Genomic DNA, 14,961 nt, shown 5'->3' on the forward strand with positions numbered 1-14,961 from the left:
CTGTAGCTTTTGAGGATCTTTTGGTCTACTTCACTTTGTCAGGTAGGTCCTATTTAAGTGATTTCTAGATTGGGAACAGGTGTGCAGTAATCAGGCCTGGGTGTGGCTACAGAAATTGAACTCAGGTGTGACCAACCACAGTTATGTTTTAACAGGAGCTGGGGGGCAAACACTTTTTCACACAGGGCCATGTAGCTTTGGATTTTTTTCTTCCTCATTTTGAGTTTACTTGTGTTATCTTTGACTAATGTTTAAATTTGTTTGATGATCTGAAACATTTAAGTGTGGAAAACATGCAAAAAAGTAAGAAATCAGGAAGGGGGCAAACACTTTTTCACACCACTGTATGTTACGACCTGGCTCTGAGGCCGCAACCAGAAACGAGAGCAGAGAGGGGATCAGTGCCAAATAGCGCTTTGTTTATTTATAAAAGTAAAACAAAATAAGGCAAAAGGTCCATTTCAGCGACCAGCAATGTAGGAGCAACCCCGTGCCCCACGGATGGAACGCGTGTGTCGGTACAGCGGCAGCCACGAGGTATCTGAGGAAGGAGGGATATATGGTCGAGCACATCACCGGGTCCAGGTGCAGCTCATCACCTGATGACGATGACCCCGCCTCGGACTAGAACCTGCCAGAAAGACAACAGCACACAGTACGCCAGAACCACAGAGAGGAGTGGAGGGGTCGTAAACCCCCCCCCCCCCCAAACGAGGTTTCCAACAGGAAAACCGACAACTGCTCACTTTTATCAACTGACTTCACATGACAAATCAAATCTGCAAATCGGACCTATACATATCCAGATACAATATTTTCAAAAATATAAATAAACACCACTAAACTAATCCCACCACCAGATGGAAAACTGTACTGACCGTTTGCGATGTAATTCCCCGCCAGCCAACCACCAGCTCTGGTGCCTGAAGAAGCACTTAAGAGTGACAGACAAGAAAAAAACGCCAGAGCGGTTAACACAGTCAGACAAAAGATACCTAAGAGCACAGAGCTCTGGACAAGGCATCGGCCATTATCTAAACCTTTGATGTGGCGGATGTCCAAGCAATAGGACTGTAAATACAGCATCCAATGCATCAACTTGCGATTAGGGCAATGAACTGAGTGTAGGAAGGTTAGCGGGTTGTGATCAGTGTACACCATATTTGAACCCACATAAACGTCAAAATGCTGCAGCGCCCAGATGAGCGCAAGGGCTCCTTCTCAATCACAGAGTAGTTTAACTGGAAAGAATTTAACTTTTTTGAGTAAACACAGGACCATCTACACCTCTATCATCTGCCTGAAACAGCATGGCTCCCGCCCCCACATCACTTGCGTCCACATGCAGTGTAAATGGTCGATCCATGCGAGGAGCCAGGAGACAGGAGACAAACACAAAACAGACTTGATGTTCACAAAGGCCTGCTGACACAAGGCTGACCAAACAAAACGGGTGTTCTTATAAAAACTGTGGTAGTATCCCACCAAACCAAGAAAACGCTGCAGCTCTTTCTTCGTGGAGGGAACAGGATACTTCTCAACAGCACTCACTTTAGCCTGGACAGCACACACCTTCCCCTGCCCCACAACCTTACCAAGATAGACGACCGAGGCCCTGGCAAACTCACACTTTGCCAGGTTTACCGTCAGACGTGTCTCAATCAGACGATCGAACAGGCTTTTGATCCGGGCCAGATGTTCCTCCCACGTATCACTGTAAATGACGACAAGTACACAGCACAGTCATTCAGCCCTGACACTACCCTGTTCATGAGTCGCTGGAAAGTAACAGGGGCGTTCCGTAACCCAAAACTAAAACTCTCAGTATAGTAGAACAAACCAGAGGGCGTAATAAACGCAGAGATCTCCTTTGCTCTCTGGGTCAGTGGGATCTGCCAGTACCCCTTTAGAAGGTCAAATTTACTGACAAACTGCGCTGCACCAACCTGATCAACACAATCCTCAATTCGAGGCAATGGGTAAGCATCAGGTTTTGTAACTGCATTTACCTTACGGTAATCTGTACAAAACCTAGGACTTTTGTCAGACTTCTCTACCAGCAAACAGGATGATGCCCAACTCGATGATGCAGGTTCAGCAATACCATTGTCAAGCATGTACTGAATCTCTGAGTCCATCACCCTGCGCTTCTCCTCTGAAACACCATAAAACCGCTGACGAATGGGCTGCGCATCACCCACCTCTATGTCGTGCTCTACCAGACGAGTTCAACCCGGCGTATCACCAAACAAACCTGGATAGCTGTAAATGAGAGCAGACAACTCAGCGCTTCTTTCCTCAGACAGATGACCAAACAAGGACTCAAGTTTACGCAGTGTCTCAGAATTCCTCAGCCGGCCACGCAACAAGCTCTCATCCGGTGCTGTAACCCCATCATCCTCCCCACCAGAAAACTGACCCCCAACTGCTGCTGCTGCTGACAGTAGTTTAATCTCACAAGCATAGTATGGCTTCAGCAAGTTAACATGGCAGAGTTGAGTGGCTTTCCTACGGTTTGGGGTGGACAGAATATCATTTTGGTCAGACACCTGACGTAACACTGTAAAAGGACCAGAAAACCTAGCCTGAAATGGCGAATTAACAAAGGGCAGCAAGGCAAGGACCTGATCACCAGGACTAAACACACGCTGTTTTGCCTTCCAGTCATACAACCACTTCATCTCTCCCTGAGCAGAAGACAACTTTTCCCTAGCCATCTCCCCAGCTGAATACAACCGATGCCGGAACCCATTTACATGCTCAATCAGATTTGTTGTGTAGCAGTGCGAGCAGTCTGCGGACTGTATGGCCAAAAACAAGCTCGTTAGGGCTAAAACCGGTACTGTCCTGCACAACTTCCCTGGCAGCCAACAGAAGCCGTGGCAACCCTTCCTCCCAGTCCTGACTCAACTCAACACAATAACCACGGAACAGAGACTTAAGTGTTTGATGGAACCTCTGAAGAGCTCCCTTACTCTGTGCATGATAAGCAGAAGACCTGTTATGCTGGACCTTCAACCGTTTCAACACCTGAGCGAAGAGGTTGGATGAGAGATTTGAGCCCTGGTCACTCTGGATAACTTTTGGTATTCCGAAAATGGAAATGAACTGCGTTAACGCTTTAACCACTGACTTTGCTGTGATGGAACGCAAAGGATATGCGGCTGGGTAACAGATGTGCTTTGACACATCACTGTAAGCAGGTAGTTACTACCAGATTTGGACTGAGGCAGAGAACCAACACAATCAACAATTAAGTGCTCAAACGGCTGGGCAATCGCTGGAATGGTGCAAAGCAGAGCAGGACTTATAACCTGATTGGGTTTTCCTGTCATCTGACATGTGTGACATGATTTAACAAAATATGACACATCTCTCTTTAAACGAGCCAAAAAGAAATACCTTAGAATGTAGTTATACGTTTTTACGTACACCCAGATGTCCAAGCTGGTTGTGTGAAGTTTTAAGAACCTTGCTACGAAACTTCTCAGGAACCACAATCTGAAAAATTGGCTTCCCAATGAAATCCTCACCATGCGGCAACCATTTCCTCACCAGAAGGCCATCCTGCAGCAGACAACCACTGGCAGTACTTCTCCCATTCTCAGTGGAGAAAACAACATCAAACAGCTGGCTCAAGGAAGGATCGGCTCTTTGCTCTGACACTAAATCACAAAGAGAAACAGATAATGAGTCAGGGACACTTACATCAACCTCACTCACCTCTTCACCCTGCTCAGGCTCCCCCTGCTCACGACTCATAGCCCGCGTCACAGCGCAAGCTGTAAACACTTCAGGGATGAAAATGGTAACACAGAGCAAAATGTAGGAATCATGTGCAGCAGTATCTCTCAAAATTTTTACCGGTACCGTGGTGTTACCTCCGACCAGCGACACATAGCCATCGGACATGAACCCTGAGAAGTCAGGCTTCTCTCAGTCCTTCAGCTGCTGAGGAGGAGAGACAACAGAGACAGGCTCCACAGACACAGCACAAACACCAGAGGTACCCTGACCCCCACTATTCCCCCGATGAGCATTAGCTTTGGGACAATGAGCTTTCCAGTGACCTCTACTCTTACAGAAGTGACACATTTTTGAAGAGTCGAACTGCGACAGAGCCCGTGTAGGATACTCAGACTTACCATGGTGTGGACGCTGTTTCTCTTCCCACTTACCCACAGCACGATAGCACCACCACCCTCAGGAGCCCTGAACTCACCGCGGTGGTTCAGCACATAATCATCAGCCAGTGCAGCGGCCTCAGCTGCAGTCTTCACTTTGTGCTAGCTGATGTAAACTGCAATGTGACAGGGAACAGAATTTTTAAATTGCTCCAAAATAACCAAATCACATAAGGCATCAAAGGTACTGACTCCTAAAGCAGTGCACCACCGGCTGAAAAAGGTGACCAAATCCCTGGCAAACTCAACGTGACTCTGCTTACCAGACTTCTCCCAGGACCTGAACTTCTGGCGGTAGGCCTCAGGAACTAACTCGTACGCTTTCAACACAGCCTCTTTGACTCTCAAATAAACCTTGCTTTCAGCCACTGACAGGGCTGAATAGGCCTCCTGAGCTTTACCTGTTAACACACACTGTAATAAAAGGGTACGTTCAGAATCAGAGCAACCACTGCTCTCAGCTACACGTTCAAACAAAGAGAAAAAAGTATCTGGGTCCTGTTCACTAAACTGAGGAACTAACTGCAGATTACTGGCAACATCAAATGAAGAAAAGGATCCACCAGCAGAGCCAGAGGCATGAACAGGACTGCCAGTATGCAGACTCAACCTCCACTCTTCCATCTCAAGCCTCTTAAGCTCAGCCTCTCTCCTCAGCTTCTCCACTGCCAACTTCTCCATCTCTGTCTGCAGGAGCAACAACTCCCTCCTCTGCTCAAAAGACCTCAACACTGTCTACAGGTCCAGCAACGTGTTTAAAGACCGAAAAAACCCCGGTCAGCCAGATTAGCTGTGATAACGTTTTCTTTCATCCTCTTATCACCAACATCCAAGTTAAAATACTCTGCAATTTGGATCAGTTGTTCACGTGAGCAGCCCTCCAGCAGCTCCTCTGATGGCACTCTCAAAAACTCTTCTACACTCTCCATGCTCACTAGAACTCACTTACCTACACACAGTCAATCAGTCACAACAACACACTTGGCAGACCGAGCTCATCCAACCCGCCACACAGCCCAAATGTCACCACGGCAAAGTCCCTCTAACTGCCTGCCCAGATCTAGCTAAACTCCCCCCTAGTCTTCAGGCGCTAGTTGCGGTGGGTATTTATGCACTAATTACCGCAAACCCGATGAAGCAACCAACAATTGGCGACTCCACCGCAGCCTCGGCTGTGCTCCCGAGCGTATAGCTCCAACCACGTTCACACCACATGAACACCCCCCACACAAACTCCAAAAGGGAATCTGTGCTAAGCCTAACAGGGACAGAACCACCGGCAACTACAGTGGCTGTACCGGACCACTAAACTCACTGCCACAAATTGACCACCAGCACATTAACTCTGGCTCCCAAACAAACAACACCTTCACTGAAATGACCAAAAAACATAAACACCCAGCACTTGTAACCTGCTCATGGGCGAAATATCGATTACACATACTGTAAAGTGTACAATAGTGGAGTTTTTATGCCTTTGCACTGGCAACAGCTGTGGCAGGAGACGTTAGGTTTTCTGGTTGTCTGCCTGTTTGTCTGTCCATCCCATTGTCGTGAACGCAGGAGGGAATTTTTCAAATGTCTACATGGACTCAAGGATATACTGATCAGATTTTAGTGGTTAAAAAGGTCAAAGGTTACTGTTATCTCACAAAACATGTTGGCCAAAACTCGAGTAGGTATAACTGCAGCTGAAGCTGCTACATGAACCACCCTCTAGCTACATGACTAACCCACCATTCCATCACATCAGTCCACATTCAGCCGCCTTCGCTCCTTAACTCGGAAGCAGAATTCCTGACGAAATTGCTAAATTAGCAATTAGCTACCTATGCAACATTACATTAAAAGAGAGGTGGTTAAGGTTAGGATAAGGGTAATGGGAAGGCTACATCTCATTACTTATGCTAATGCTAAGCTAGCGATAAGCTAGCTATGAAACATTGTACTAGTGGTGGGCGCAGATTGTTGGGGCATGTTGTGTACACTACAAATGGAATATGTCTGCAGGTATACATGTCTCCCATAACTCAGGAATTCATGCACTAATTATAACATTTCACACAAATGTTTAATAGGAAGTGATGACATTTGGTCAAAGGTCAACTTCACTGTGACATTATCATGTTTTCTGTTCTTTATTCAGAACCGTAACTCAGGAAGAGAGGGGGAGACATTTGATCAGATACTTAACTGGTAAAATATGGTGACTGTGGATATCTTCTGTGTGTGAAGTGCACGTACAGCTTTTGTTAAATTCCTTCAAAGTCTTCACTAGGTTTGTGCCGATTTCCGGTTTAACCAGTTTGGTCCGGTTTAAGAGCTCCACCTGGTTTAATTCACATCAACCGGATAAACCGGGTGGGGGTGGGGGGAAGCTTTTCACATCAGCAGCGTGTCAAGGGACTATATTCAACTTATCTTGCATTATGACAACTTAATAAGGTTTACGTATGTTTTTAAATGAAGTGGAGGAGCCTACAAGTGTTTTGTTTAGTTTGTCTCAAAGGCTCCGCGGACTGCGCCCTCCGCAGCTCCGCTCAGCTGTCTGTATTCCGTAAAAACTAAAAGAAAATGATCTCTCATTTCTTTAGTTTGTGAACAACAACAGTAACTTGACGTAAGATTCAGATTCTGTATACAATATTGTTATGTCCCCGGTCTAGGGGAACATAGACATAACATGATGCGACTCCCCCACCCTTCCCATACCCAAGAAAGGCCAGGTACACAGTATTTTAAACAACAAAGAAAGCAGTTTATTCTTCTTCAGAGGTGAGCAATGCCCAAGGCAACAAACAAAAATATGCCAATGGACCGTAAACTTACCTAGCATTAAAGAAATGTGAAACAAAAGACAATTTCCTAACCTAAAGTCCTACCTTTCAAAACAAGAGAAAAGAACATGGCAATGCGAAACAAAAAGGGCTTCTCACTCTTACTGAAAAACTGCTTAAGGTGCTCTATATACAGTGATCAAACAAAAGAATACAGGAAAACCTACTAATAACTCTGAACAGTAAAACTCAACTCACCCACTCACAATTGATCGAATACTTAACAAGGTTAACAGAATACACACACTAGTTCACCGGAATCAAAAGTTTTTGCCTGCAAGTACTCACAAACAATAGCACAAACACACTCTAATTTTGGCTTTGTTGGTTGTGGAAGAGTGAAAAAGGAGGGAGGAGTTTCTGTCAGCTAATGGTTTAAAAATCCCCTGTCTCGCAGTGGCAATCCGGTGACAGCAATCTTCTTCGGACAGCCCAATCAGCACTCACCACCTGCCTTGCAACAACCAATCACACTTCAACACATGCACCCACTCTGAGAGGAGTAGAGAAAACATCTCATAGATCACTGCAGACAAATATAAGGATCTCACAACAGTTGTGGAGATCCAAGGGGAGAGGAGGTAATTTAGCAACAGGGAGGCTTCAGATTCAAATGTCCAAAAGCACATAATTGAAACCATAAAATATCTCCATACTGCACGTCAGTAGTGATCCAAGTGTCCTGAAGCCCTGACATAAAAAGTTGTTTGTAAAAACATCATTTGAACTCTGTGTTTAGCCTCATTGTAGCCTGTAGCTCGAACTGCCTCTCTGTACACCGCGTTCACGTGTACGTGCTGGGCTGCCTACAGAGACCGGACTTTAATAGAGTTAATATTATTGTAATGTTAATTTGTTAAAAGTCTTTTATTATATTTTAACACTGTTAATAGGGTTCATATACCTATTTATTTCTAGGTATTTCTAATTTTCCTCAGCAATAAATAAATAAAAACATAGATTTTATTATAATTTTAAACTATTATACAAAATACTCACACACTTCTGAAGGGTGGCCCATTTGTGCCACTTTTCAACCTCCATAAAAAACTCATATTTTGAGGTATCAGTTCAGGTACCGCTTAAGCACCGGTACCGTTTTAAAAGTATCAGTTCAGCACCGGTATCGGAAAAAACCCAAACGATACCCAGCCCTAATCATAACAATATTAAAAGTACAACAAAATAAAATCTACCACAAATTACACCTTTAAACATTTCCCAAATACAAAAAAAAGTGTCCCCTGGGATCTATATATATAAATCAAAAGGTGATTTCCTTCTCTTCTAGCAACATCCTAAGTAATTGAGTTGTGTTTTTTTCCATCTGGATCTTTATGCTCTGCCATTTTTCCTCCAATCATCACGCTGTAACCTGTGACAGGCTGTTACGCTACCATAACTATCGCACATTCACATATGTGTATAGATTTTTGTCAAGCCGCGAGCACCAATTAGGTTTATATTACCAAAGGTTTATGACAAAATCTCTTGATGACATCGACTCCGTGTGCGCACAGCGAGAGAGGCGAGAGAGACACTGTGCTGCTACTAGAGAAGCCGCTGAATGAGTTCCCTCTGAGTGGTAAGTCACTAAAAGAGTCTGAGAAGTCTGGCACTGTTCATAAAACATTCAGGATGCCACAGTTTATTCCACACCACTGAAGCTGCTTCTCTTTTTGAAACCACCACAGAGTTTGTAATAATTTTGCTTTCAGCCATGCTTGTTGTTGCTGTGGGTAACAATGTGATGTCAATATGTCAGCAAGTATTGAGTCTCACGATAAGAACTTTCATATCATATTACAAATTATACCGGTGTTGTTGTTAACAGTATGATAATGCACAGCCCAAGTACATGCATATTTCAGTCAGTGTGGCAGATACTGTCCCAGTTATGAAATGTGAATAGTTCCTGTTGAAACATCTGTGTGTATGTCACTCCTCTTTTGTCCAAAAGAAAAGAGGAACTTCTCTGCTGTTTGCACATATGTTAAAAGCCTTTATCCCTTTCTTGTGCCTAGTCCTTTCACCCTCAGGCATGACTGCACAGTTTCATTGTTGTTCTTCTGACTCTACTTAACTAGCAAAAACTAATATTGACTAGGAAATTAGCATATATCCTGTAATGTGACATACACGTGTCAATACACAGAACTGATCTGTTCTGTATGCATAAGCATTTGTATGAAGCCAGTGTCTCTGTAGAGGTTAACTGAGGTCAGGCTTCTGCTCTCTGTACTCATCAGTCATATCACTACTCTGTGTATTAGTCAGTCAATCAATCAATCAATCAATCAATCAATCAATTTTATTTATAAAGCCCAATATCACAAATCACAGTTTGCCTCACAGGGCTTTACAGCATACGACATCCCTCTGTCCTTAGGACCCTCGCAGTGGATAAGGAAAAACTCCCCAAAATCTACCTTTAACAGGGGAAAAAAATGGTAGAAACCTCAGGAAGAGCAACTGAGGAGGGATCCCTCTTCCAGGACGAGATAGATGTCGTACAGAACAGATCAACGTAATACATTAACAGTAATCTGTATGACACAATGAGACAGAAAGAGAGACAGAGAGAGAGACGGAGACAGAGAGAGATGCAGGACAGACGGTAATGATAGTAGCTTACAACAACATTAATGAAAGTAATAATATTATAATTATAATTCCGGCTATTGTGGTACAATATGTTGAAAGTATATATTATTATCTGATAGTATACATGTGTGACAATAATCATATGTGTAAAATAACAGAAGTATGACTAATGATAACAGCAGCAGCAGGAGGCATCTGGCAGGACCACGGCAGCAGCACGACCACACACGTCACACTGTCCAGGCACTGCTGCGATATACGTTAACCTGCGAGACAGTGGAGCACAAGGGCTCTGGAGAAGAAGCCGAGTTAGTGATATGCAGTATGGCCAAGTAAGCAAGATGCAGTAACAGGACATGAGAGAGACAGAGAGAGAGAGAAGGAGAGAAGGTGCCCGGTGTATTATAGGAGGTTCTAACTAGGGGCTGGTACAAGGCAAGCCTGAGCCGGCCCTAACTATAAGCTTTATCAAAGAGGAAAGTCTTAAGTCTAGTCTTAAAGGAATACGCCGACGATTTGGGAGTTATGCCCTTTCTCTATCATTTTCATATTGAGACAACATGATCGATCTCTTTATTGTGTCTGTGCGTCCAGTGGCTGGGTCTCAGCAGTTAGCATGGCAGCTTAGCTTAGCGAATACAACTGAAGTCTGTAGGGGGTCAGTAGCCTACTCGTAAAAGTGAACAAATAAACGTTACAGAAACCCTGAAGCTGGCATTTCTGCACGTGCATTTAAAATAAACATGTTTAAACATTAATTCGAAAAACGAGAGTCCTTTATAGTCGTTTTAGAATCAGAATCAGAAATACTTTATTGATCCCAGAGGGGAAATTATTTATGTTACAGGTGCTCCTTGCAAGAGAGGAAAGATACGTGAAAATATAAGAAATTTAAACAATAGTATTAACAAATATATAGTTAAATAAACAGGAATTATTAACAAACATAAACGTAAATAAATATATATATATACATATATATATTGTAAACTGAACAAGATTATTTACACGAACAGAATATATACAGTCAGGGTGAATGGCATTATTGCACAAGTTAAATTAAATTATTGCAGTGTGTGAAAAAGTCTCAGGGCCACTCAGAGGGAGGAGTTGTACAGTTTGATGGCCACAGGCAGGAATGATTTCCTGTGGCGCTCAGTGGTACATCTTGGTGGTATGAGTCTCCCACTGAAAGTACTCTTGAAGAAGTTTGATACACGGAACTATAGTGTGTTTACGCCCTGCGCGGAGGGATACACCGGTGAGCAACAGCTGCAGCTGGCTCTGGGACAGGTACGCTAGGTTACTTGGTAAAAGCAAACAAAGAGACGAAAATGTGCATTATAAAGCGATATTACTCACTCGACTGAAAGCTGTCGATCAGCTCCTGCAGGCCTGGGGCATTTTTTCGAGTTTATCTTAGGAACATGAAAAAATGTTTCAATCACGGCAGGATTAGTGATTGCTGCAGTTTTCACACCTTGCGATGCACTCTCTGCAGCCATTTTCCTCCTGATGATGATGATATATCTCTAGCCTCCCCAACAATGGTAGCACCGAATCCCATTCTGTACAGCAAAATGATTCCACCTCCGTAGGCATAGGTTGGCAAGCCCCGCAGCTACATCACCAATCCTCCCCTGACCTCCGTCTCCCCTCGGCCCCTTGCTGTTCCGCTGCCTAGGAGGATTCAGCCTCTCTTCTCGCCCGCTCAGCATCCAACACATGGAGTTCCTCATCTGTATACTCCGGCTCAAACAGGTATGACTCTGGATCTGTGTCCACTACAAGAAACTCTTCAAAATCACGTTCAAAGTCGTCCATTGCAGCTACTATAGTCCGGAGATATCGTTAGGCTAAATAAACAACGGAGTTTTGTTTACAGGCTACGTCTGTGCCTGTTCACCGGTGTATCCCTCCGCGGATCACAGCGCAGGACATAAACACACTATACTTCTGTGTATCAAACTTCTTCTAAAACAACTAAAAAGGACTCTCGTTTTTGGAATTAATGTTTAAACATGTTTATTTTAAATGTACGTGCAGAAATGCCAGCTTCAGGGTTTCTGTAATGTTTATTTGTTCACTTTTACGAGTAGGCTACTGACCCCCTATAGACTTCATTTGTATTCGCTAAGCTAAGCCGCAATGCTAACCGCTGAGACCCAGGATTTTAAATTCAATTCTGGATTTTACAGGGAGATTTTCGACAGAAACTTCCGCCTTCCTCAGAAATGTCACTTGGTGGTGGTTGTGACGTGTCTTTATCAGCTGGTCTGTCAATCAGCTGACAACACTGACAGGATGATCAGGCCACCTGCTGTCTGTCTGCCGCCTCTCCAGGACCACCACCAAGTGACACTTCTGAGGAAGGCGGAAGTTTCTGCTGAAACATGTCAAGGTATGTAACGTCCTAACATGGCTGAGATAAAAGAACAACTAAAGTCATTAAAAAGGGTCCTTATTTTCAACACCAAAACAAAGTAAAAGTCTCCTTTATCCAGTCATATGCTTAGCACTTAACAAACACACCTTAATATTTAAAACACATTCACATAAACAGTGAAGGTGCACTACTCGTCAGTGCGTGATGAAGTGTTTTAAATAGTAAGTCGTAATAAGTGATCATTCTGGGGTGTGTGTGTGTTTGTCTCTGTGACATCCATGTCCCAAAGGCAGTCCTTTAATTGGTCACTTTGTGTGACTTTTCTTTTCTCCACAGCAGGATGTGAGCGAGTTCACCCACAAGCTGTTGGACTGGCTGGAGGATGCCTTCCAGATGAAGGCTGAAGAGGACAGGTAACAGCTCTCTGTCTATCCAGAGGTCACCATGAAAGAAATGGATATACAGTAGCTAAGTGCTTGTTGCTGTTATTGGCCATTACATTTCGAAGCAGAGTATCAAATGAATCAAAAAACTTTGGCCTTGTTTTTTTTTTCTTTTAGGGAGGGTGAGAAGCCAAAGAACCCCATGGTGGAGCTCTTCTATGGCCGCTTCCTTGCTGTGGGTGTCCTTGAAGGTGAGACTAAGTGTTAGATTAAAACCAGTACAGTGAGAAAGTGAGGGTTGTTAAATAATCACAGAGATAAAGTGTTAGTATGGTCTGATTGCAGCAGCCACAAAGTAACCAAGTCCTTGCCCCCAGTAATAAAAGGTGACCTTGTCTTAATAAGATGTGGTCCAGGTGAAAGAGGAGAGCGGTTGTATTAATGATTGAAAAACCATGATGGCTGATTGACATTGTGCTTATTATGCATGACAGTACTGGCCCAGATCCTCCAAAAGCTGGGTCAGTGGAGTCTGCTGCTCATAAAATGACCTTACTGCCTCCTCTGCATGTCTGCTAGCAACTCCTCTCTCTCTCTCTCTCTCTCTCTCTCTCTTTTTGGGGGGCGTGTCATCAGGGAGGTGTGGGCTGCTGTTTAATGATGAGTGAGTGACTGCTGAACAAGTGAAAGTCGGCTTAGATGCAAACGTATATCAAATGGCTTATTGCTTTTTCTTTTACGCTCTTTGCTTTCCTACTCCTCTGTCACATCTGGCTTCTGTCACCTCTCTTTCAGTTAGGTAAGAAAACATGGCTATGGCTGCTTATCTGTCTATTTTAATGTGGATTTTCACAGGTAAAAAATTTGAAAACACAGAGATGTTTGGACAGTACCCACTACAAGTGAACGGCTTCAAGGATCTCCATGAATGTCTTGAGGCAGCAATGATTGAGGGCGAGATTGAGTCCCTGCACTCGGCAGAGAACTCTGCCAGGTCCGGACAAGAGGTCAGTGTCAAAGCAGTATTACAACAGCTGTCTTCATTGAACTGCTCAGGAAATACTGATGAACATTCTTAGAAGTTCTACAAAATAAATGAGTGTTTTTATCCTCAGACAACAAGCAAGAGGTCCACTAGCAGTAACCAATAGTCATTAGGGATTAACATGGGAATTATAGCTTGTATGTGTTGGAGAATTTTGAGTCCCTGCCTGCAAACATTATTAGACATTATTAACTCCTTTTTATAGTCACATACATGTCCTTAATATTTTTCCAATTTATTTCTCAACAAACTGTCAAACTTGAGAACGTGCAGTTTTTCCTTGTGATAACAGTCGGGCTGAACTTAATATGATTACTAAAAAGCCTCGAGGCAATACTGTTGATACTGTTGCACAAGCGCGTATGTTACTTTTGCTGTTGATAGCCTACACAGCTGTAAATTGGATGTAGTGCGGTTTGCAAAACGATGGGGGAAGAGGGACAAGGGGGGGGGGGTTGGCGTGGAAGTGCAAGAGTCTGGTTAATAATTCCACTAACACAAATGAAATGAGCAGATGACAATGCTGCGAGCAAAACAACAGTGTAGTGCGCGCGTGCAAGCGTGTACCACTTGTTTTCATTTGGATGATGTACTGCTGGATCGAAGATCATAGAGCGCTACTATTAGCCACGACTTTGGGCTTGTTTTTTGTAAAGTCGCTTACAAATATTGGTAGTCGTGGGTTGCGTTTTTTTGGGCTTGTTAAGTGGAGTTGCTTATTTGGGTTTACTCTCTAAAAATCACCTTTCTCTATATATATCCGTCTAATAAGTTATTTAAATGCATGATAGTATGTCGGACTGCAGGATGTTTCCACAGCTCCGCTCCCTCTGCCCCTCTCCTTCGCTGCATACAGGTGACGGCCAGTCACTGAGACTTTTCACATTTAAATTGCGTGATTAATGGAGGTTCTTTAACTGTTTTGCTAGCAAGTGGGCGAAATATGGAAAGAATACAATAAAGATTTGTAGAAAGAGAGAGGATTAAAAGATTCGACTTCAAGAGGGGGACGATTCAAAGGCAGTGTGCTGATTCAAATTCTGTGTGAAATATGTACTCATCATTCAGATCTTGTTCAGCATACCAGCATGGTTATAGTGAAAGCAAAATGACTCGTTATATGCAACTTCTTTACTTTCATTTTCATTCATTCATTTATTCTTTCCATGTTTTTGGTCGGCTAGTTGGTTTGGTAGAGTTCAAGGGCAGTAAATATAATGCATTTGTAAAGTCATTTTGAAACGGTTGCTCATCAAACGCTGATAAGTCCATGCATATACTGCAGCTTATACATATATATATATATATATATTTATATATATATATATATATATATATATATATATGTATACTAGGGATGGGCAAACGATCAAAATTCATTATTCGATCATCCAAAAAATTAACGATCAATTATCGATTAATTGATAAGCGAGTATTTCAAAAGAGAGAAAACAAAAGAGTGCAGTGCAGACTGTCGCCGCAAGAGAGCGCAGCTGCCCCAGTTTTGAGCTTCAACCCCCCA

At 43.4% G+C, this 14,961-nt stretch overlaps 1 protein-coding gene across 9 annotated transcripts in view; it reads left to right on the forward strand.

Moving 5' to 3' along the window:
- Window positions 1–14,961, forward strand: part of usp25 (ubiquitin specific peptidase 25) — a 242,263-nt gene that overhangs the window by 89,693 nt on the left and 137,609 nt on the right. For 8 of the 9 annotated variants that reach the window (XR_007569272.1, XM_050035507.1, XM_050035499.1 and 5 more), the window contains 3 exons: window positions 12,348–12,424; window positions 12,572–12,645; window positions 13,250–13,401. Coding sequence is in view for 8 of the 9 variants with exons in the window: in XM_050035507.1 (XP_049891464.1) it covers window positions 12,348–12,424; window positions 12,572–12,645; window positions 13,250–13,401 (303 nt within the window). In the remaining variant the exon portion in view is untranslated. The remainder of the gene's footprint in view (window positions 1–12,347; window positions 12,425–12,571; window positions 12,646–13,249; window positions 13,402–14,961) is intronic. The other variant, XM_050035469.1, reaches the window with a different exon arrangement.

The sequence above is a fragment of the Epinephelus moara genome, chromosome 3 (assembly GCF_006386435.1).
Source record: "Epinephelus moara isolate mb chromosome 3, YSFRI_EMoa_1.0, whole genome shotgun sequence".
NCBI lineage: Eukaryota > Metazoa > Chordata > Actinopteri > Perciformes > Serranidae > Epinephelus > Epinephelus moara.